At 30.9% G+C, this 22,489-nt stretch overlaps 7 protein-coding genes across 7 annotated transcripts; 5 read left to right on the forward strand and 2 right to left on the reverse strand.

The window, feature by feature from the left end:
- Positions 1–1,873: 1,873 nt before the first annotated feature.
- On the forward strand, positions 1,874–4,048 carry LOC124490414 (2-oxoisovalerate dehydrogenase subunit alpha, mitochondrial). The gene is made up of 4 exons (XM_047052903.2): positions 1,874–2,576; positions 2,654–3,122; positions 3,187–3,248; positions 3,316–4,048. The coding sequence occupies exons 1-4, from the start codon at positions 2,195–2,197 to the stop codon at positions 3,810–3,812; spliced, it is 1,410 nt and encodes a 469-aa protein (XP_046908859.2). The 5' UTR covers positions 1,874–2,194; the 3' UTR covers positions 3,813–4,048.
- Positions 4,049–4,200: 152 nt separating this feature from the next.
- cdm (importin-13-like protein cdm) lies at positions 4,201–7,330 on the forward strand. Its single transcript, XM_047052901.2, is given in 2 exon segments — positions 4,201–4,419; positions 4,421–7,330. Coding segments are annotated over 2 exon segments (2,916 nt in total). The 3' UTR covers positions 7,118–7,330.
- Positions 7,184–11,916, reverse strand: LOC124490410 (uncharacterized). The gene is given in 5 exon segments (XM_075730342.1): positions 7,184–8,017; positions 8,080–8,827; positions 8,829–11,086; positions 11,171–11,363; positions 11,460–11,916. Coding segments are annotated over 4 exon segments (3,801 nt in total). The 5' UTR covers positions 11,351–11,363; positions 11,460–11,916; the 3' UTR covers positions 7,184–7,402.
- A 1,070-nt stretch (positions 11,917–12,986) lies between these two features.
- On the forward strand, positions 12,987–14,285 carry LOC124490276 (uncharacterized). The gene is made up of 2 exons (XM_075729972.1): positions 12,987–13,614; positions 13,702–14,285. Exons 1-2 carry the CDS (start codon positions 12,987–12,989, stop codon positions 14,283–14,285), a joined length of 1,212 nt encoding a protein of 403 aa, XP_075586087.1.
- Positions 14,286–14,905: 620 nt separating this feature from the next.
- Ilp7 (Insulin-like peptide 7) lies at positions 14,906–16,958 on the forward strand. Its single transcript, XM_047052905.2, has 2 exons — positions 14,906–15,972; positions 16,051–16,958. Exons 1-2 carry the CDS (start codon positions 15,015–15,017, stop codon positions 16,482–16,484), a joined length of 1,392 nt encoding a protein of 463 aa, XP_046908861.2. The 5' UTR covers positions 14,906–15,014; the 3' UTR covers positions 16,485–16,958.
- Positions 16,959–17,058: 100 nt separating this feature from the next.
- LOC124490277 (uncharacterized) lies at positions 17,059–18,513 on the forward strand. Its single transcript, XM_047052748.2, has 2 exons — positions 17,059–18,252; positions 18,400–18,513. Exons 1-2 carry the CDS (start codon positions 17,296–17,298, stop codon positions 18,511–18,513), a joined length of 1,071 nt encoding a protein of 356 aa, XP_046908704.1. The 5' UTR covers positions 17,059–17,295.
- A 1,153-nt stretch (positions 18,514–19,666) lies between these two features.
- On the reverse strand, positions 19,667–21,343 carry LOC124490416 (uncharacterized). The gene has a single exon (XM_047052906.2). The coding sequence runs from the start codon at positions 21,050–21,052 to the stop codon at positions 20,285–20,287; it is 768 nt and encodes a 255-aa protein (XP_046908862.1). The 5' UTR covers positions 21,053–21,343; the 3' UTR covers positions 19,667–20,284.
- Positions 21,344–22,489: the final 1,146 nt, after the last annotated feature.

Here is a 22,489-nt window from a genome sequence, read left to right on the forward strand (position 1 = left end):
CTAACAACAAAAAGCTTGCGTTCAAATACCTTGTATTTTTCTTTTGATTATGGAGGAAGTGGTAGTGAAAATAGAAGCGATGGTTTTTTTTAGGTTTGCAAAAAAAAAATAACGTTCATGAAATGCAACTAGTGGTTGATGATGACGATAATCATAATCATCATCTTCATCATCATAATTATTTAGGTTATATATACTCGTAGGGGTAGTGGTCAATAATATTATAAGGCACAGCATTTGATGGCGGTTAATATATATCTATTATAAAAATTTAGCTTGCTGAGAGAGGTAAAAACTTGCTTGCGACGAGTGTATTGTTTTTTTGTTTTTTTTGGTTTTGGTTTTGGCTTTTGTTTTCTTTTTTTTCATTATTGAGAAAATTGCCATGAAAATGGCGACAGGGTCAGCGTAATAGTCGTCGCCGATCCCCTATTGTCAGTGGTCAAAAGCCCTTGTAGAACTTTATTGGTCCTTGTTGTTGTTGTTGTCGATTGTATACGAATAACCAGACAGACTAGACACGACAGATGTGTGTGTGTGTCATGGATGTCACCTGTCGTGTCTGTTGTCTGTGTTTGTCATTAATGTTGTGGTCAATTGTATACAAGACTAAAGTCGCGACCAACAATCAAAAAAAAAAGGTGGACAAAGGCCAATCGGTTTGTGATTCAATTCTTCTTAAGAATATTTTTACGGTTGAAGCAAAGAAAATCCATCATAAAAATAATTATGATTATGATTATCCTAGGGAAAAGCCATGTATATATTTTTTTCGGTTATAAATAAATTTCCGCAAAATACACACACACACACACACACCAAGAGAGACATAAAATGAAATATGAAACAAAAAAAAAATGAAAAGAAAATGTCATCGAATCGTTGCAACAAATGACAAAATGGGCGGGTGGATGAATGAATGGGGATAATATTATCATTATCATCATCATCATCATTGTTATTATGTTGTTGTGACTCGTGAGGATTTAACAATCAAATTATCATGAAAAACATCACAATGATAATTTACCAACAAAAAAAAAATTGTCGCTAATTAATTAATTTAATTAATCGTGTTTGATTGAAGTAATAAAAAAACATAAGATAAGCCGATAGCACAACATAAGAAAAACAAGATAAGATGTTAAAAAGAGACAGTTTCGAACGGAAAAAGAAAACTTTTCATTTTTATTCACCATTTTCACATCCAATGATCTATTTGTATCGAAATGGTACGAATAGAACATCGATCGAATAATGATCTGACTTCATAATTTGAATTTTATTCAGTAAAAACATTCGATATATATATTATGATGATGGATTATTTTTATGTTTGCTATCATGATTATATCGACCATGTAACCATGCAATTGAAATTATGATTACTATTTTTTTTTTTATCATCTCATCAGTCAATCACATATATCTTTATTATTTAATATCTGACATATATATTGATGATGGTCCATCAGTTAATAATAAAAATTTGATAACAAACAAAGTTCTCATCGAAACAACAGCCGAATCAATAGCAATAATACCATCAATTCAATGACAATAACATTATATAATAATGATGATATGATATATTCCTCAAATATGAATGTGGATCCAAACAAAAATCAGAATCTAAGAATCGAATTTAAGAAAAAAAAAATTCGAATATGATTGATATCATTCTTTGCAGTGCCATCTTTCGGTTATTTTTTTATAATTCTTCAAAAGAGGAAAAAATTTATAATAAACTTGTTTATTTACAAAAGTTTACTCTTATAGATAAATAGATAGATAGACCGGAATCGATTTTGGTTATAATTTCAAAATCAAGATTGAAAACCTTGAAAAACTTCAGACGAAATTCATTTGAATAGCAATAACTAGTTTTTTTTTGGCAATCAAAAATCAACGATAATCATCATCATCATCATATATATATATATGAAGCATTAACTGATGATAATGGCTACTTTGGAGCAAGAAATATGAAGAGAAAAAAAAACTAACTTGGAAACAGCGCGAAATAAAATCAGTTGTCGTCATTATTTAATAGCGGATGAATTAGCTAGAAAATTTCTAATCATCCTGTGACATCCTTATCATTTATTCAAAGAAATATATACAGTGATGATACAAAATTGTTTGATGCACACACATACACACACAGTCACAAACACTCACAAATGAATGTCTCATGATGTTTTCCATCATACGTAAAATTCTTCAACAAACCAATAATTTGTTGAATGGTCAACAACAACGATCATCATCATTATTGATAATTGATAAATTTTGTCGACATTTACATAGTGCCACATTGTATCATAATAATAATCAACGTCATCATAATAATAATAATAATAATAAATTATTCGAACATGAATCGATGAATAATAATGAATTACCAGAATTCTCTGGTATGAAAGCAAAATTTATAACTGAATTAAAATTTTTGGATCGTTGTGATGAAAATGATTCAATACGACCATTTAGGATACTTGATGTGGATGGTACATTTGTTGCTAAACAATATGAAAAACAATTGGATATTGATCTTATGAAACGATTCTATCGTGGTAAGTAAATTTTTTGAATTTTATAAAAAAATTTCCTTGATTTTTTGACTAATTTGACATTTTCTTTTCATCGATAGAGATTGTACGATTAAATCAAATGGATGACATATTGAATCAGGCTCAACGACAAGGACGTATTTCATTCTATATGACATCGTATGGTGAAGAGGCAACACATTTTGGACCGGCCGCAGCTTTATCCGACAAAGATTGGCTATTTGGCCAATATCGTGAACCAGGTGTATTATTGTGGCGTGGTTTTACATATGAACAATTTATTAGCCAATGTTTTGGAAATAATCAGGATCTTGGTAAAGGTCGACAGATGCCCATCCATTATGGTAGTCGTGATTTGAATTATGTTACAATCAAATCATCATTAGCGACTGGATTACCGCATGCAGTCGGTGCTGCTTATGGTTTTAAATTAACTCAACAGGATCGGGTATCATTTGCTTATTTTGGTGAAGGAGCCGCATCCGAAGGTGATGCTCATGCAGCTTTTAATTTTGCCGCTACCCTACAATGTCCGGTCATATTCTTCTGGTATGTTTGTGTTTGATTTGATTCGATTATCATTATCATATATGATGAATTTACATTTAAACAGTAGAAACAATGGTTATGCAATTTCTACACCCACTAAAGAGCAATATCATGGTGACGGTATCGGTAAGTAGACCAAATGTTTCGTTGTTCATAATATTTGATGAACATTTTTTTTTGACTTGAATTTTAGTGGTAAGAGGACCGGCATTAGGTATACCATCGATTCGTGTGGATGGCAATGATATATTAGCCTGTTATTATGTAGTGAAAGAAGCACGAAGAATCTGTATACAAGAATCACGACCAGCATTGATCGAAGCCATGACCTATCGATTAAGTCATCATTCAACGTCTGATGATTCATCTGTTTATCGTAGCGATGTTGAAGTAAAATCATGGAAAGAAAGTAGTCATCCATTGAATCGTATTGAAAAATTATTACGTCGTTATGATGCATTCAATGAACAGGAGGAAAAAGAATGGCGAAATAAACATCGAAAAGAGATGATCAATTTGATTGATCGATTAGAAAAACTACCTAAAGTACCGATCAGAGAAATGTTTACCGATGTTTATGATCAAATGCCTGAATATCTTCATGAACAACATCAAGAATTAATGGAACATTTACAAAAGTATCATCAACATTATCCACAATTGACAAATTTTATGGATGACAAAAAATGAATCGAAATAAACAAATATAAAAAAAATTGGCAAATCAATGGGCCATTCCAAAAAAACATTTTAAAATTACGCGCTTTAGCTATTCTATTTTAACTCGTATATGATATATATATGGTAAAGTTTAAATAGCCATCGATTGTGTGATTGATTTTATTTTTTTGTTGATGATTCTACATATATAATTTATTTAATGTTTGATGAACTATTAATAAAAGATATTGATAAACAAAAAAAAATTAATTTCATTTAAATTCTATCAATTATATCTTGGTCTGTATAAAAATTTTATCACACATAAATTGTCATGTTAAATTTTCGTTTTTTGTTTTTGTTTTTTAGATATTGGTGATGGATCCAGCTTTGGTAACCAACATTGAACGTTTATTGAATGAACTTTATGATGGACCACAATAAAACAAAATTTGAAGAAACAAATAATCTATTGATTAATCTACAAAAATCAAAAGAAGCATGGATGTTTGCATGGTTGTTGATGAAAAAAGATAAACCAGTGAATGTACAATATTTTGGTGCATCTTCATTGTATGTTAAATTGACAAAATATCATTTTGAATTAGACAATAATAGCTATCGACAATTATGGGATGAAAATAATTGAAAATCTTATCGGCTATATGGAAAGTGCTGAATTCAATTTAATAACAACTAAATTGATTTCATGTCTAGCTGTTTGTATTGTACAGAATATCGATAACGAATGGAATAATGCACTTCAAGATCTTTGGAATCTATTTCAACCGGAAAAATTATCAAATATTCCATCCACACGTGTGATACATGTTCTATTGGAAATATTGAGCGTTATACCAGATGAACTTAATCATCCATATCAGGATAAGAATAAAAAACAAGCATCAAGATTGGAACTAGTTAAACATGCTGAATCGGTATTAATGTTTGTGTATAAAATTCTTTCTGAAGAAAATATTTCCGATAATATTACGAAAATATGTCTAAAATGTTTCCATTGTTGGTCTATCGGTTTAGATACTATTGTATTGACTGAAAATCATTTGGCCATCATGGCTATTGTTTTGAATTGTGTACGAAATGAAAATACCTGCCATGAAGCTGTTGAATGTATAATTGCCATATATACATGTCCACATATGATCAAACAGCCAAAAATGATTATTCAATTAATTGAACAAATGACCATTGGTCTGACGAATTTAATTGATCAAACCATACAAGAATCAAATATGGATTATCTTCGTGATCTTTATTTTCTATTTGTATCTATTGGTGAATCACATACCCGTCTAATATTGGATTCATTGACCGATTTATCATTAAATCGGGATATTTTGATTGAATTTTTTCGTATCATATTAAAATGTAGCAGTACACCAACCCATTATGGTTATGATGAAACTATAAGTGATTTACCATTTAATTTTTGGATAAATTTTCAAGATGATTTTATGGCATCGGATGAAAGTAAAATACAAATCTATTTAAACATATTCAAAGATATATTCCATTCAATGATTAATATATTTTTATTTAAATTACAATATCCACCGGATGAAATTTATGAACAATCATGGGATAAAGATGACCGAGAAAGATTTCGTTGCTATCGACAAGATATAGCCGATACATATACATATTGTTTTAGTATATTGAATACATCATTATTACAGATTTTAATGGATCATTTTAACAAAGCACTGTCACAAACAATGATGGCCACTTCAAAAGATATGAATCAAATATCTACATCGATTCGTTATTTAGAAGCAGTGATCTATGCATTCAGTGCATTAACGGAGAATATTTCCCCAACGGAAACCGTATATATGCCACAAATAATTAGTTCATTTCAAACACTTTCAAATGAATGTCTCAATGATTCACGGCTATTATCAACAATTAATTGCTTTTTATCAAATTCCGCTGATTGGTTAGCAAATAATATCAATTATTTTGCATTCACATTAACAATCATATCGAATTCATTGAAATCAAACGATCAAATGGTTGTTATATCGGCAACAATGGCATTAAAAGTGATTACAACTGAATGTCAACTAGATCTTCGTCCATATTCATTAGATATAATACGGATTTGTGAAGAATATCTACAATATCCGAATTTACAATATAAAGAAAAAGCTCGACTTATGCATTCATTGGGTACGATTCTTTCCATAATGCCATTAGATGTAATCATGAATACAATTGATCGAATATTGATACCAATATTAACGGAAACGGAAAAAATTCTAACAAATACGAATAATAATAATAATGACAATCCGGATTCACGTATTCATATTAATGGTGTATTATTAATGTTATCCAATCTTTTTGCTAAACTTGATGTCAATCTAAAAGGCACCGATCTAGAAGAAGGTGATCATCTTATATCGAAATCATTGGTACAAGCTAAAGCACGTAATAATATACCACAACCATTGTATAAAATTTTTGAAAAAATAATGCCCATGTTTGGTGTAATAGCAATGAATTATTCTTATGATGAAGAGATTGCTCAAAATGTTTGTGAATGTGTTAAGAAAACCGTTATAACATTATTGGATGATGTTAAACCAATGATTGGCAATATTCTACACCTATTACTTCATCTTTATCGTAATTCAAAATCCATTTCGGTCATACAAATTTCTCGACAAATATTTACATTATTCCATAAGGAATCAGAACTATTGCCAAATCTTCAGGAATATTTTTATACATTAACGACCATAACTATTGAACAATTTGCAAAAGATTTTCGTGAAAATACATTTCTTGTACAGAATTTTTTCGAAGAATCTGCACACTCATTACGAAAAGCAACGGCAATATTTCTATATCCTAAATTAAATCTTTCAACATTATTTGATTGGGCCATTGCCGGTATTGTTTTACCGGAAAAAGGTACCGTTCATCAATGTTCAATATTTATCAGTGAATTTTTGAATCAAGGTCGACAAAATGAACAATTCCATAAAGTAATACAGGAAAGATTCGATATGCTTGTAATGAAAGTGTTCATCGTGATCGGTGGTCAACAAGGTTCACCATCATTCGCCGTCGATTATATGCCCGACATAATTATTGTATTGAATCAAAAATATTCGGATAGCTTCACACGTGCATTGAATTCAATAATCGATTATAATGGCTTTCCTACCGATATGGTAACACGTGAACAAAAATGTAAATTTGTGCAATCAATATCCACATTACGTAATAACAAACGACGTTTACGTGAAATTGTAAAAGAATTTAGCTGCCGTTGTCGTGGCCTATTCGGTGTCGATAGTAAACAATAATAATGAAATGAAAAATTTGAATTTTTATTTTTTTTTAATTTAATTTAAGATATAACAAATAAACTATTCAGATGAAAAAGATGATACATTCATCAACAGCATCATCAAAATCGATTTTATTTCTTTTCAATTTAAAAAAAATTAGTAATTATCAATTTGTATATTTTTTAATTATATTGAAATTAATAATAAAAAATAAATTTTGAAAAAAAATTCTGTTTTTGTTTTCTTGGTCACACCTTTGGTCAGACAAACAGAATGAAAAAGAGAGAGAAAACAAAAAATTCACAGCTTTTTCTGTGATTCATCTTTGATCAATTTACTCATCATTGATCCGAGTACCATTTTTTCACAATTAACAATTGTTTTCATTGTAAATGATGACCATTGATTATTATCATCATCATTATCATTATTATTGGTTTCAATTTTGATTGTAATCAAAATTAATGAACGAAATTTAACCGTACATGCAGAATAATATAGTGTTTGATTATTATCATCCGATGTTGTATTAGTATCACCACCATCGTTATTAATGTTGCTAAAATGTTGATTTGTACAAACATTTGCCAAATTCAATAAAATCTGATTGATTGACGTACATAATTGTTCCATACATTTATATGTTTGTTGGCTAGATTCGATACGAACAGTGCCAGTTACTTCATTCATTCCGGTTAATTTTGAACGTTCCTGTAGGAAATCATCAACGGTACGGAAACGAACCGGATAAAGAATATCGCCTAATGGTGCGACCAATTTCACTGAATGTATGCGATTAAATTTCAATTCAATACCCAATGATGGTGATTCATTAAAATCCACGGCCAATGTAACTAATCGTGTTTCATCAGGAGCCAATATGGGAATCACAAACTGATTATCATCGGCTTGATACTATATGAGAAATTGAATAATTTTAATATGTATCTCGCATGAAAAAAAAATCATTCACTAACCTCAACATTTTTAAATTGAATCGATCCATTCGAAGGTGGTTGTATTGTGATTCGATTCTGATTACGGTTATCATCAATTTTCAAAGTACATTTCACTACTAATTCCACTAGAGTTTTCGTTGCTTCATTAATCCTTGGAAAACGATACGATACTTTGAATCCATCAGTAGCGGTTACATCGAGTAATTCAAATTCTTTATATGTAACAGATTCCGGCGATTCCAGTATTCGATATGGTTCCTGTTGTTGTTGCGATTGCACAATCGAATTTGAGCTGGCCATCATCATCATCGGTAATAATGGCTGATGTAATGGTGATACAGCTGTCATTATATTCGAACCATTTATATTTAAATCACTTAGATCAAGTAATAGATCAACATCTGACGATGGATGTGGCCTGGATTTTGATGATTTTTGTTTCAAATGTTTTGATGTTGGTATTGGTTTCACTTCTTCCACCATCACTTCTTCTTCTTCTTCTTCGTCATCTTCTTCAACATCATCGTTATCATCTTCCTCATCTTCGTCATCATCATCAACTTCTTCATATTCTTCTTCATCTTCTTGTTCATCGTCTTCTACTTCTACTTCTTCTTCATCTTCATCTTCATAATCATCTGAATCTTCTTCCTCATCTTCCTCCTCTCCTTCTTCATCTACATCATCATCTAGGAATCCATTACGTGGTCGAAGACGAAATTTATCATCATTATTATTATTTATTGCAGTCAATGTAAAGGATTTATCCAATCGATTTTGGTTGAGCAATAGGTTCTGGTTGTTTTCTTACATTTGAATCCGGTGCAATCGTAGGATAATCCGGTAGTTCTTCATAATCTTGCATACGTTTACCAAGGAAATGTGAAAGTGTACCAAAACGATATCGACTCGAATCATTGGAACTAGCCAACATTGTTAAACATTGTTGTTGATGAATGGCCACTGTCGGTGGTGGTGGTAATTGATCGGCCATAATGACATCCGGTGCAATTTGTTGTTGTTGTTGGACAAGTAAATGATTTCGTTGTGAAACATTTGGCTGTTGTTTGGGCATCAATAATAAACGTCTTGCTAGTAATGGATCACCGATCAAATGTTTAAGGAAACGACCACGATCACGAACATCATAATTAAGATCATATTTAGCCAAATTGAATACATAAGATATCAATGATTTAAGACGTTCACGATCAATATCTAATGGTTCCAAGTTGGTATTGATCTGTTGACCACAACCATCATCATTAACATTATCATCGATCATTGTAATCGATAATTTAGCAGCCAAATTCATTGCTTGCAATTTGACCAGATCATGTTCATGACAAAATGATTTAGCAATCTGTAATAAAACATTTGGTGCTAAACGACGTGCATGGCGATTACGATGACAAAATTCAGCTACAATCCATACGATTGTTGCACGTGCTTGTGGTGTTGAAATTTTTGTCATTAATCGTACAATTTGTTTAACAATCATCGATATGATTGTTTGATCTTTATTAATAATCTGTGTACGTATGACAACGATACTTTGTGCAACAATTGTTTCATTACGATTCGATAACAATGATACAAGACCATTTAGACAAACAGGTGCAATCTCTTTGATACGTGATGCACATTGACCGATTGATTCGATCGTAGCCGACATAAATTCAAGATCATCTTGATAGTTCATAATATAGGCTTGAAATTCTCGTAATACAAGCGATATATAATTGCCCGTATTGCTTAGGTTTGTTAGAATTTCTAATTTCAATATCTTGATCTGTGTACTATCATTTGCTTTAACGAAAAAAGATTTTAAATATGGCTCAAATAATGATTTAATCGTACGAATCATTGGTGTTCGATTATTGGATTGATCTTCTGCATCCGATTCATCATTATCATCAGCATCATTAGATTCTTCATCATCTGATTCTTTTCTAATCTCACCATTTGTTTGTCGATGATGGACACAATTAGAATCGGTTGACATTAACAATTGTGATGATTGTTGGGTAGCTGTTGATTTATTATTATGATCATCATTATTATTAGAACGTTGTACAAGACCATTATCTTCAAGCCATTTTTGATTAAATTCAGCCGATGTTAATGTAACAATATTTTTCAATATAATCAATTGAATTTCATAATGTGAATGTAATAAACGAATTAATGGGCGAACTAATGATGCGGTTATTTCAAAATGTGGTGCAACCGATAGATATAGCTGTATAACGGCTAATACAACACCCGAATTACGGCTTTGTAATAATGGTTTTACCGAACGTATTAGAAGTAAATGATCTGGATCAACACGTGACGGTGATGATAATGATAATGATTGATTTGGATTTATAAATTGTGTACGTGCATATCGAACCAACATGTTGATAATGATAATCTGACCCCATTCATCGACATCTACTAATAATTGACAAAGTTTACGATAATTCTGATGTATTAGATCAAAACGTTCGGGACAAACTTCTTCGAATGCAGCTACGGCCGATCCAAGAACAAGGCTAACTTTATCGGCCAATAATTTAGCAATAATATCGATTACTTCATCTTTGATATCGGCATCAAGCGATACTAATTTCGGTATAGCATGTGCAGCAATTTTTCTTACATATGGTGACATATCATTGGCACAATCTTTGATAGCAATCAATACGATCGGTGAAATCATTGGAACACGAATCGAACTAAGAACACGAATTGCTGATCCTCGAATCAATGGATTTGGATCTTTAAGTGCATGTTGAAATGTAGCAATGGATAAAAGTGCCAGATCTTGTTCCTGTTCTGCATAACGTGTTAGATATAGGTAGACTAATTTTTTCAATTCAGTATTTTTTGTTACAACATTTTTCACTACATGTGGAAACAATTCTCGTGCCGATTCTGCTGATCGTCCTTTAGCTACCATTGTAATGATTCGTTTCATTGCTTCTAATTTCAATAATTCTTTGGAATTTTCCAACATTTGTTTTAAATCTTCATATTTGGACTGGATGTATGTGTGAATATTTGCAAATGGAAAAAAAATAGAATATTAAAGTCATTTGGATAATAAACATTAAAAATTGCATACTTGATTTGAAGACTGAAAAAATGATGTTTTCACTGTTGATCCGGATGATCGTGATGATGATGTACCCGATCCGAATGAATTATTATTATGATAACTATATGCCATATCATTGGTGGACATGATGATTCCACCACCGGAATCATAATTTGATTCATATTCATTTGTTGTTGTACTGGACATTATGACTGATTTGCTGCGTTTGTTTTTTTTTTGTGTGAGTGTGTGTGTGTGTTTGTGTGGGAGTTGTTGATCAATCAATTTGTCAAAAAATAAAATCAGATTTACTAACAAAGAGAGAAAGGAGATGTGAGTGATTAATATCAAAAATTTTGGCCAAAAGATGTTACACAAAAATGAACATAAAATTATTTACAAAAATCAGCCGGTAAATCAACCAAAAAAAAAAAAAAAAAAATGAACGAATCGATTTTAGACACACATAGACACAGAACTCATCTGAGTTTTGTTTTATTGAATCAAATCATCATCATCATCACATAAATGATGTGAAATATATGCCCGACGAAATAAAATTCAGCCAACACATCATCATAATTATCGGAGGAGGCAATGACAAAAAACCCACCAAGTGGCGCAGCATCAACAGCAGTAGTAGTCTGAATATCTGTTTGTTGTTTTTCTTTTCTTCAATCAGAAACAGAAGAAACAGTTCAGCTTTTTTCTATAGAGAATAAAGAGAAAAAAAAATTGTCCGATATTGTTTATTATTATATGATGATGATGGGCGCTCTAAAATTATTTGGCGTAATCATCGATAGTATTGATTTCTAAATTGTAATCCATCAACACAAGATGGCGGCACGGTAATCATAGAATTTATTATTATTTTTTTGTCACCGGATATAAATTGAATTTTTTTTAGAAAATTTAAAAAAAAAATTCAATTAAATTACCGAAAAAACAAGTTCAATTCGAAACATATAAAAAAAACAAATCAATCGATTAGATTTTGAAACAAATTTTTTTTTTTGAATTATATTCGAATTCATTTCGATTGGCCCGCTTTCTTCGACACACACACACACACAAAGTCTTTAGAAGAGAATTTGTCCTGTTTGTTGGTTAGCATTTTGGGTGTCGAGTGAACAAAAAAAGGGCAATTATAATATTGACAACAACAACAACGACAACAAAGAAAAACTTTCGAAACACATCGTCAAAAGAAAAAACAGCCGGTATACACGTTGTGAAAGCATTTTCCAATTCGATTTTTTTTTTTTTTTTTTTTGATAGAAAAAGTGTGAAGATTTGGTGAATGGAATTTGATTTTTTGAAAAATCTTTTCGATAATTATAAACATGATGATGATAATAATAATATTGATAATGAAAATAACCGCAATACAACGATGGTCGATGGTGATAGCGGTATTGATGGACATTCAAAACCACCGAATAATAATGATGAACAACAAACAATCAAAACGACGACAGCAACAACAACAACGATTGAACAATCCAATAATCAAGATGATGATAAAGATGAGTTAAGATTAGCAGTCACCAATAATAATAATAATAATAATAACCAGGAACAACAAAAATCCGATGATAATGTAATCAATAAACGGCCACAAATGATGACGACGATGATGGATTCGAATATTTCAAATCCACGGACGCAAACAGTAGCGCCATCTTCATCTTTTCAAACAGTTCGATTCTATAGTCATCATCAACAGCAGCATCAACCAACCTTTGTACATTCTTTCGATAATAATTTTGTTTATCATGGACAACAACAACAACAACAATATCGTCCATCATTACATCCGTCAACATCATCAGGTCTATATATGATACATCATGGTGGTCCACGATTTGAATATCCAAATAACCACAATAATGGTCATCCCTTTTCTTCATCATCATATAATTATATGGCTGCTCCATATAATAATCCGAATCATTATCCACCACCAGCACCACCACCATTATCGTTAAATTCTAATCAGGCACCACAACCGTCTACTTCCAATTATACAAATTCTAAACAGCCAAAACAATGGATACAACAACAACCACCTGTAGCACAAGCAGCAGCAGCACCAAAGATTTCAGGAACAACCACCGCTTCCATTAATAATAAAGGATCTCAAAAGCTTCAACATATGCAACAACAACAACAACAACAACAACAGCAACAGATACAGCCACAGCCATCATCATCATTGAATGATCAACAGCAGAAAGCATTTGGAACATTTACATTAACTGGAGAAAGAATTCGACGACCACCAAATTCATTTATGATATTTGCAAAAAATCGTCGTCGTGAAATTCTATATGCAAATCCACGAATGACAAATAAAGAAGTTAGTAAACAGCTTGGTCTTGAATGGCGAGAATTACCCGAAGATCGTCGTTTACATTATAAACAATTGTCCATACATTATAGTAATGAACATAAGACTAAATATCCAGGTAAAATATTTATTTTTGCAATAATAATACAATTTATACAATCGATCAAATAATAATAATCAATCGTTCCTTAAACACAAAAAACAGGATATTATTATAGTCCAATTGAAGCACGAAAACGTAAAAATGAAAAATATCGCCTGAAACGAATGAAATTGATGGTTAACGAAAAACATCCACAGCAACAACATTCAAATTTATCAGATACAAGATCGACGACAAGGTCTTCGAACTATACCATCATACAACAACAACAAAATAGCCAACTTAATAGCAGTTCAAATTTTTCATCATCATCTTCATCCTGTTCATCATTGGATAAACAAAATGATCCATACAATACCATTATTATTGATTCGAATAAACATCATTTTCAAAGTGATTCTCGTCTTCCGGTCCAGCCATCACAATTATCATTAAGATTACCACTACCACCACCAACAACAACAGCTATGTGGACAAATGTGATTGATGGACAGCAGCACCATCAACAAAATCCGTCCGGCAGTAATAACTATATTCATAGGAATGATCCTCGATTAACAACATCACAAATAAATTTCATTGTCGAATCCCCACAACCACCACAGCACCATCATCAATACACGGGACAACCAACAACTACATCAACAACAACAACGACATCATCATATCCAGTGAATAACAATTAGTAGTCAAGAAAAAAAGGTAGAAGAGAAAATCGATATCGAATCAAACATTATCATAAACCTAGAAAACGAAGATGACGACGATTAGCCCATCCGACACATACACACACACACACACACACACACATCAAACGATAATCAATTTTTTTTAAAATTAAAAAGAACTCAATTTTCTTTGTCTTTCAAAAACAACCATCAACGACGTCAAACACCATATAAAAAAAAGTGAAAGTGAAAATGACCACCAATGACCAACCCACCCCCCTATTCATAGATTTAATCCATTAATCATACACCTGAATGCTGATGGATAGTTATTTTTTTCTGACTGATTAAGTGCAAAAAAATTGAATAAATTGAAGAATAGCACTAAATAAGATGAACAAACAAAAGGAAAAAACAATAATAACAAAAAAAAAAAAAAATTCGGTTAATGGATGATGTTCATTTTCCTGTCGAAATGATTAATGATAATGATGATGTCATAACTATTTTTTCTGCTGATTCACAATTCGTGTTGTGCAAACACGCATCAACTAATCATTTCCGATTTCCAAATGGACCAATAATTTCATTTATCTGCTGATTATATAAACTCCGGTGATGAACTGTTTTCCATTCATTCAATTCATTGAATTCTATTCATATTTGATACGACAATTTTGTTGTTATATAAATGGTTTCTTGCTGATTGTAGTGGATAAAAATTTTATTCATTTTTTTCTTTACCAAATGAATCGTTTGGATCTGAAATTAAATCTTATTGATCATCATCATCATTATCATCAGAATCGTGACCATCATCATCATCATGGATTGTTATCATCGAATTCAACAACACCAGTTGGTCTATTAATACGGTCATGTTCTGATCTTTTACAATCGATTTTGATTAACAGCAACAATAATGATGAATCGAATGACGAAGAGAATAAAATCAAAATGGATCAATCATCATCGGTGATTGAACATACAAATAGTATGAAATTTTTCTGTAAATCAGTACCATCATTACAAACGAAAAAAACAAAAAATAACATAATTACATTTAAAAAACAACGTTCATTTTCATCATCATCGGTATTATTATCATCACCATTATCACCATCATTATTGATGAACAATATCGAAACAGCCGTGAAAGATAATTGTCATATAATGAATAAACGTTTTATACGAAGTTCCAGTTGTAATAATTGGCCAGCTAAATTATTACAACCGATGCATATTAATAATAACAACAACAAAAAAGTTAAAACATTGCCAAATCGTTGTATGGCATTAGCATATGGTAATAAAAAATATCGATCATCATCATCGATTCTAACCATAGTGATGTTAATCACTGTAATCGTATCGATTTGGTCATCGACAAATAAAACGAATATGTCTACTGTTTGTGCTGCTTCTGCTGGTATTGAAGTTGGTAATGGTAATGAAAATGAATCACCCGGTGGTGGTCATATCAATATTGTGGACGATGAAGAGAATCGTTCACTTCATGAATGGGATGATATATTTCATTCACGATCAGCTGATGATTGGAGACAATTATGGCATCGTGAACGTCATCGCCGTTGTCGACATGATCTTCTTGCCCATATGGAATTGGTTTGTCAAAAAGATATCTATAAATTGAATCGTCGACGAAAAAAACGAACAAATGTCAATGATGATTTTTATCAACATGGTATTTATATTATTAGAAATTCATTTATGAGAATCAAATTATATCTTAATTTTTTTTTGTTATTAAATAAATATATAGAAACAAATGGAAAATTGAGTTTAGGAAATTTGGACAACAATAACAATAGTGATGGAAAATCGAAGAATCGATATCTAACATTCATAGAAGCGAATACATTTGCCCAAAAACAGCTCAAACGTTTTCTACGTAAAAATCATCATTATGATAATTATCAATCAGATATGGATGTGATCCATCAACCTTATATTCAAATGGCCAAAAAATTATTCGATGATGATAATCCTTCATCAGATAATCAAAATAATAGTAATAATAATCATGATCATATTAACAATGATTACGATAATGTGGGCGGAAGTGGTTTGATGGCTGTACGTCGACGACAACGTGGTAAACGTGGAATTTCCGATGAATGTTGTCATGGAACGGATGGTTGTTCATGGGAAGAATATGCTGAATATTGTCCCGCAAATGTACGATTACGATCATGATCAAACTAAAGAAAAAAAAAACAAACGAAAGAAAGAAAAACAATTTGTTAGTGGGGAAAACGAAAACATCATCACTTTGTCTATTCAATTTAATGCACACATCCGGTCATCATCATCACATTTATTGCACCACAATAAAAGTCACTTGTTTCAAATAAATGAATGAATTGCCCTCATTTCACCTAATCTAAAATAACTGAATGCATCATCAACAAACTGAGAGGTGCACCTGTTTCAATACGTTCTCATATACGTAATCAAATATCCGGGCTACCCGTACACACAGACACAGACAAACACCATTTACCATCTTTTTTTTGGGGGGGGATTACAATGTTATTAATATTAATAGACAGTGATAATATAATATAATATTTAACCTTTTTGAAATATATTTTAAGAATTACATAAATATATCCACTTTGAATGTCATCAAACTATCAAAATAAAATTATATTTGATGAATAAATAAAATAAGAATATATTCGACATATTTTTATGGTATAAATAAGCTCTTCGGGTATGTAGCAATGAGGATCGACCCGGATATTATATAGAAAAAAAAACAAGTAGTGGTGGTCTATACAATTGTTATATAGTCCCTGTTCCCTGTTACAAACGCACACACACACAAACAATGAATATTCCGAAAATTGTATCATGAAATTCGTTTATGCGTTTGTCCGGTACTGAGCATCTTCATCTTTAACGAAAAAAAAAACAATAACAACATTAATCGAATAATAACAAGAATTCGCTACACGAAAACGTAAAAAATTTTACGAAAAAAAAATACCGAAACCAAATACGGATGTGGATATTATTACAAAACGGTTATCTATATTCAAGAATGTATTATAATAAAATTCGTGATACAGCCTATTATTGGTGGCATACATATCTTTTATTTAAATGTTGTCTATTGGTCATACCAATCTATTCATTTCTATTATTGATCGGTTTATATTGTATATTGTATAATATCGATGTACAATCACCATTGAAAACCATTTATGAATTGTTGATATTATTCTTTTCGGCTGCTGCCATATTCATTATCGTTTTATTATTGGCAACATTGAATGGTAGCCATAATAATAATAATAATAATACTAATAGTTCAAATATAACCACCATTGATGATAATTTTGATTCGGAAATCATTTCAGAATCATTATCAGCACGAAGAAATTATCATCGTAATAGTAATAGTTATGATTTAAATGATTCTGATGCATCGGATGATTCACCAAATGATCGACGAAGAAGACGATCAAATTATTCACGCCAATATCGACAACAACAACGACTATCACAATCTACAAATAAAACAACAGGAGTTAAATCATTAGCATCGAATATAATGACAACCTTATTTGGTGATTTTGATGATCCAGATTATTGTTATGGCAATTCTGATGTTGAAATTTCTATGGATCCATCAATCATTAATGATACGGATCTATTGGCTGCAGCAGCCGCTGCAGCTGAAAATGATGATGATCCTGAAGCGTTGGCCGCAACATTGAATGCAGCACAATCACGACTGTTTGCAGCAATTGATCAAACGGCTGATAATTTAGAATATTTTCTCGATCATTATGATGAACGATGTCATAATATCGATGAAGATCGAATATTTGGATGTCGAATTAGAAATGATGACGAAGATGATGATTATGATGTAGGGCCACAACAAATTATCGCAAATCCATTGTTAGAATCATCTAAATTAACTGCATCAACAACATCAACATCATCAGTAGCGGCAATATCATTTCCAACATTAATACCACCGATGATACAACAGCATCATCAGCAGCAGCAGCAGCCACCAAATTATTCACAAAAATCATCGATGATTCGAACAACACAAATGCCACTATCGCCACCTATATACACGAATATAAATCAGAATAGAATGGAAACAATTAATCCATCCACTGTATTACAAATGACAATTCTCGACGATGATGATCGACCACCAAGTTATGAAGAAGCGATAGGAAGTAGCAATAAATTCATGTAGATGTATCATTTTTATTCACACACACCATTATTGTTGTTGTTGTTGTTGTTCAGAATGAAATTATTGTTAATTTTTTTTTTGTTTTTTTTTTGGTTACTTTATTGCAACCATCATTGTTGGTTTGATCGATTGCCAAGAAAACAAAAAACTTGTTGCAAATTAAATTCGCTACAAATTTATGTATCCATTTGGATTTGATTGCAAGGTTTTTTTTGTTGTTGTTGTTGTTGTTCTTAATTCATTCTTCGTGGGTGTCAAAGTCATTAGTATTACACCTGTCGTATACGAGACAACAACAACAACACAACAACAGAATGCAATACACGTCATATGATAGTGATGAGTCATCTTTTGCTTCTTACGTAAATCCATTGAAGATTCCTGTATTCAAAAGTTTTTTGTTCCCAAATATCAAAAGATAATTTGAAGATTGCCTCATTACAATGAAACTAGATGACGCTCAATCAATTATTATCATCATGTGTATAATAATCAATCATCCACCCATCACACCACCACCACCACCACCACGTCATATCCGGATCTCTCTAGAGATCAATCAACTTTCATTTAGCTATAATTAATCGAATTGAATCGGAACTATTTAAAAAAAACAAAACAAAACAAAACAAAACTAGTACACATCATTAGAATTTATATGACAATTTCAAACGACATATAATCATCACCATCAATCCAAATTTAGTTTTTCTATAAAAAAAAACAAACAAACAAACCAAAACAAATTTGAATAAATTTGAAAAATGATGATAATATGTTTAGTCTTGTTTTGTCGTTTATTGTCGACGAATGATTGGAAAATAAACGAACGATTGGATTGGGATACATATTTGGATTGAAAAGAATAAATCGATAAAGAGAGTGAGAGAGAGAGAGAGAGAGAGAATGTTTTATTGTTTTTAAATTGAAAATCCCACCAAACTGGATTCATTTATGAATATTCCAAGAAATTATGAATTATGTAAAACATCAAATTGATCAGTTTTTATTATTATTATTATTATTTGTAAATAATCTGCATTTTCATATGGTTCATTTAAAATGCAAAATTTGTTTATATTATTAAATAATCAAATCAAATTTTCATTGTAAATTATTATGAAACACACACACACGATGCACACACACACACAAAAGGTTATTTCTATATTGTATTTGAGGATTGTTCAGATATGGAAACAAAAAAAAAAAATTTTGTAAATTAATTAGAATGATGATAGATGATGATAATGATAAAAAAAAATTAATAATAATAATGATAAATTAAGAAAATCAATCAATTAATAAGAAATAAATAAATTCAATAAATAAGAATGAGTAATATATATTATTAATGAATGAATGTTTGTTTGCTACTACTACTATTTTTTAGTGATGAATAATAATGAATGTCCATTTTTTTTGATCAATTATGGTCAATTGAACCAAAATCAACAATTGTGTATATGTGAAACATTTCTTTGGTTGGTCCTCTTCATATATGGGTAACAGGATCTTCCATAACCACCACCACCACCATGCTATCATCAATCAACAAGATATATTATGAATGAAAAAAAAGAATCAAAGTGTGAAATTGAGATTTCTTGTTTGTTGTGTAAACAGTGAGAGAGAGTAGATGTGTGAGTAAAGTAAGTAGATATAATTTTGTTTTGATGATTCTGTGTTGATGAATCGATACGATATTTATCCTTTTCCAAATATTGTTTGCCCACAATATACCACGTACATCATTGTTGTTATATTAAATTCACCGTTTACGTGTAATAATCATAGATTCACTATGAATATTTTGATTACTAATCATATTACCATCTTCCAGACCATTATTATGGTTAATTGTTGTCATCAATGTGGATACTTTGCCAGATAAAGATGTTGCTAATGGTGGTGGTGGTATATGTGATTGTTCGAAATGATTCAAAGCCAAATTTGATGATGATGATGATGATGATGATGGTGGTTGAAATTCATGTTCATTCGGTATAAACATTGGACGGCCTCCATCCTGAATGATTTCATAACGATCAATTGGTTGTAATGAAACGACTGGATCGATCGATGTTGATGATAATGATAGTATCGACGGCATTGGTGTTGAATCCGGTTTCGGTGAATGTTGTTGCTGTAATTGTCGTTCCATATTTAACAATTTTCTTCCAGCCGGTGAATTATACAGAAAATCATTAATTACTGTCTGAGCTCGTTCAGGTAATTTTCCGGTACGTTGATATTCTTCAATTTCGGTCGATGATAAACGATCAATCAATATACGATTATTAACTGTTCCAGAATCATTATCTGAATTATCCATCATTGAATCATCATTAGATAATTCGGTTAATTTTCGTCGAAACGCTTCACCAATAGGATCGGATTTCAATTTATTTACCGATTGATGATGACCATTACTATCATTATTATTATCATCATTTGTTCGAATAATTGGTGATGACCAAATCGATGAAATCATCATCATAATAAACATTGTTGTCAATGTAACCGTATGCATATTCATGATGTAATTAAGAATAATATGTATATCGATGATAAATATTTGTTGATATATATAAATATTAAATAAATCAAAACAATTGTTGTCAGAATTCTCGATCAAACAAGTTGATAATTCTATTTCTTAGATGATTTTATCAAAATCAAAATGTTTCGAATGAGATTTTATGCCCAGAATGTCGAGGCTTTTATCTTGGTTTGGTGGCTAGCGTCGTATGACGATCAAACATTAGTCAAGCAACCAACAGCCAGTCTTTATAGTTATCTTTCTTTCTCACTCTCTCTCTCTCTCTTTCTCTCTCTCCAACACTTCTTTCAAAACTAAATCAAAAAAAAAAAAAAAAAAAAACAAAAACTAAAATGACTGAGTCAGTCATATATTCACTTCTGTGTGTTATATGAACAAATCTTTCAATGTAAATGAATAGAAAAAAAAACCAGAGATAGGAAAAAAAAATTTCATATAAAAAAAAGGGGAAAAAAATAACGATGAAACAACAAACATTTCTCACTGTTTGTGTGTGTGTGTGTGTGTGTGTGTGTGTATGTATTGTAGCGCGCTACAGTTTCGCGATTCAATTCGGTTTTTCATTTCAAACCAAAAACATACACATACGCACACAGTTTGAATTTGTTGACAATCGGCGCGATTCGCGCCACATTTGCATTATAAAAAAAACAACAACAACAACAACAACATAGGCTATATTATCTCATTTCATTCTTTTCTGGACTTTTTTTCTAGATTGTTGTTGCTGTTGTTGTTGTTGTTGTTGTTTATAATTTCATTTTCATTTTTTTTTCTTTTGAATGTTCTTTTTAGAATCAAACGCGTTGGTATATGATTAGTAAAATGAGATGAAAAACAATAAATTCGAATGAAAAAAAATGCAAGAATTTAAACAATTAATAAGAAATTTGTTTAGAAAAAAAAATGTTCATCAAACAAGAATAAGAGAAATCTCATAATACAAAACAAAAATAGATGAAAAAAAACATGAAAATACAGCAAAGAATATTGGATTTCTTGATTCTGAAAAAGAAAGGTTTTGAACATTTTTTTTGTTTGAATTTGGATAAAGAAATCTAGGGAAAATACGAAAATTTTAGAATTTAAAAATTTATATTTCAATTCGGATGAGACAATAATGATAATAATGATGATGATGATGATGATGATGATGATTTTATCAAGAGAAACCTCTAGAACTATTAGAATACAACTATAGAGGTACATGAACGAATATGAATATTTGCACTGATTACACGCCTACCTGTAAAGGTCAGTTGTGTATTTTTAATGATTTTATTTTTTTTTTTCACTTTTTAATAATTGATGGTTAAATTTAATTTTTTTTTTCGTATTCAGGATTGCCTAATACGACATCCGATCAGATTAAAGCGCAATGACAATATTTCAAAAAAAAAACTTTTCATTCAT

The sequence above is a fragment of the Dermatophagoides farinae genome, chromosome 4, assembly GCF_024713945.1.
Source record: "Dermatophagoides farinae isolate YC_2012a chromosome 4, ASM2471394v1, whole genome shotgun sequence".
Classification (NCBI taxonomy): Eukaryota; Metazoa; Arthropoda; class Arachnida; order Sarcoptiformes; family Pyroglyphidae; genus Dermatophagoides; species Dermatophagoides farinae.

Excerpts from the sequence above, each read along its gene's own strand:
- LOC124490414 (XM_047052903.2), top strand. The coding sequence starts at position 2,195 with ATGATGTTTTCCATCATACGTAAAATTCTTCAACAAACCAATAATTTG. Across the intron at positions 2,577-2,653 it reads TATGAAACGATTCTATCGTG|AGATTGTACGATTAAATCAA; the intron begins GTAAGTAAATTT and ends TTTCATCGATAG. Across the intron at positions 3,249-3,315 it reads ATATCATGGTGACGGTATCG|TGGTAAGAGGACCGGCATTA; the intron begins GTAAGTAGACCA and ends CTTGAATTTTAG.
- LOC124490276 (XM_075729972.1), top strand. The coding sequence starts at position 12,987 with ATGATACATCATGGTGGTCCACGATTTGAATATCCAAATAACCACAAT. Across the intron at positions 13,615-13,701 it reads ACATAAGACTAAATATCCAG|GATATTATTATAGTCCAATT; the intron begins GTAAAATATTTA and ends CACAAAAAACAG.
- Ilp7 (XM_047052905.2), top strand. The coding sequence starts at position 15,015 with ATGAATCGTTTGGATCTGAAATTAAATCTTATTGATCATCATCATCAT. Across the intron at positions 15,973-16,050 it reads TGATGATTTTTATCAACATG|AAACAAATGGAAAATTGAGT; the intron begins GTATTTATATTA and ends ATAAATATATAG.
- LOC124490277 (XM_047052748.2), top strand. The coding sequence starts at position 17,296 with ATGTGGATATTATTACAAAACGGTTATCTATATTCAAGAATGTATTAT. Across the intron at positions 18,253-18,399 it reads CATCAACATCATCAGTAGCG|AATAGAATGGAAACAATTAA; the intron begins GCAATATCATTT and ends AATATAAATCAG.
- LOC124490416 (XM_047052906.2), bottom strand. The coding sequence starts at position 21,052 with ATGAATATGCATACGGTTACATTGACAACAATGTTTATTATGATGATG.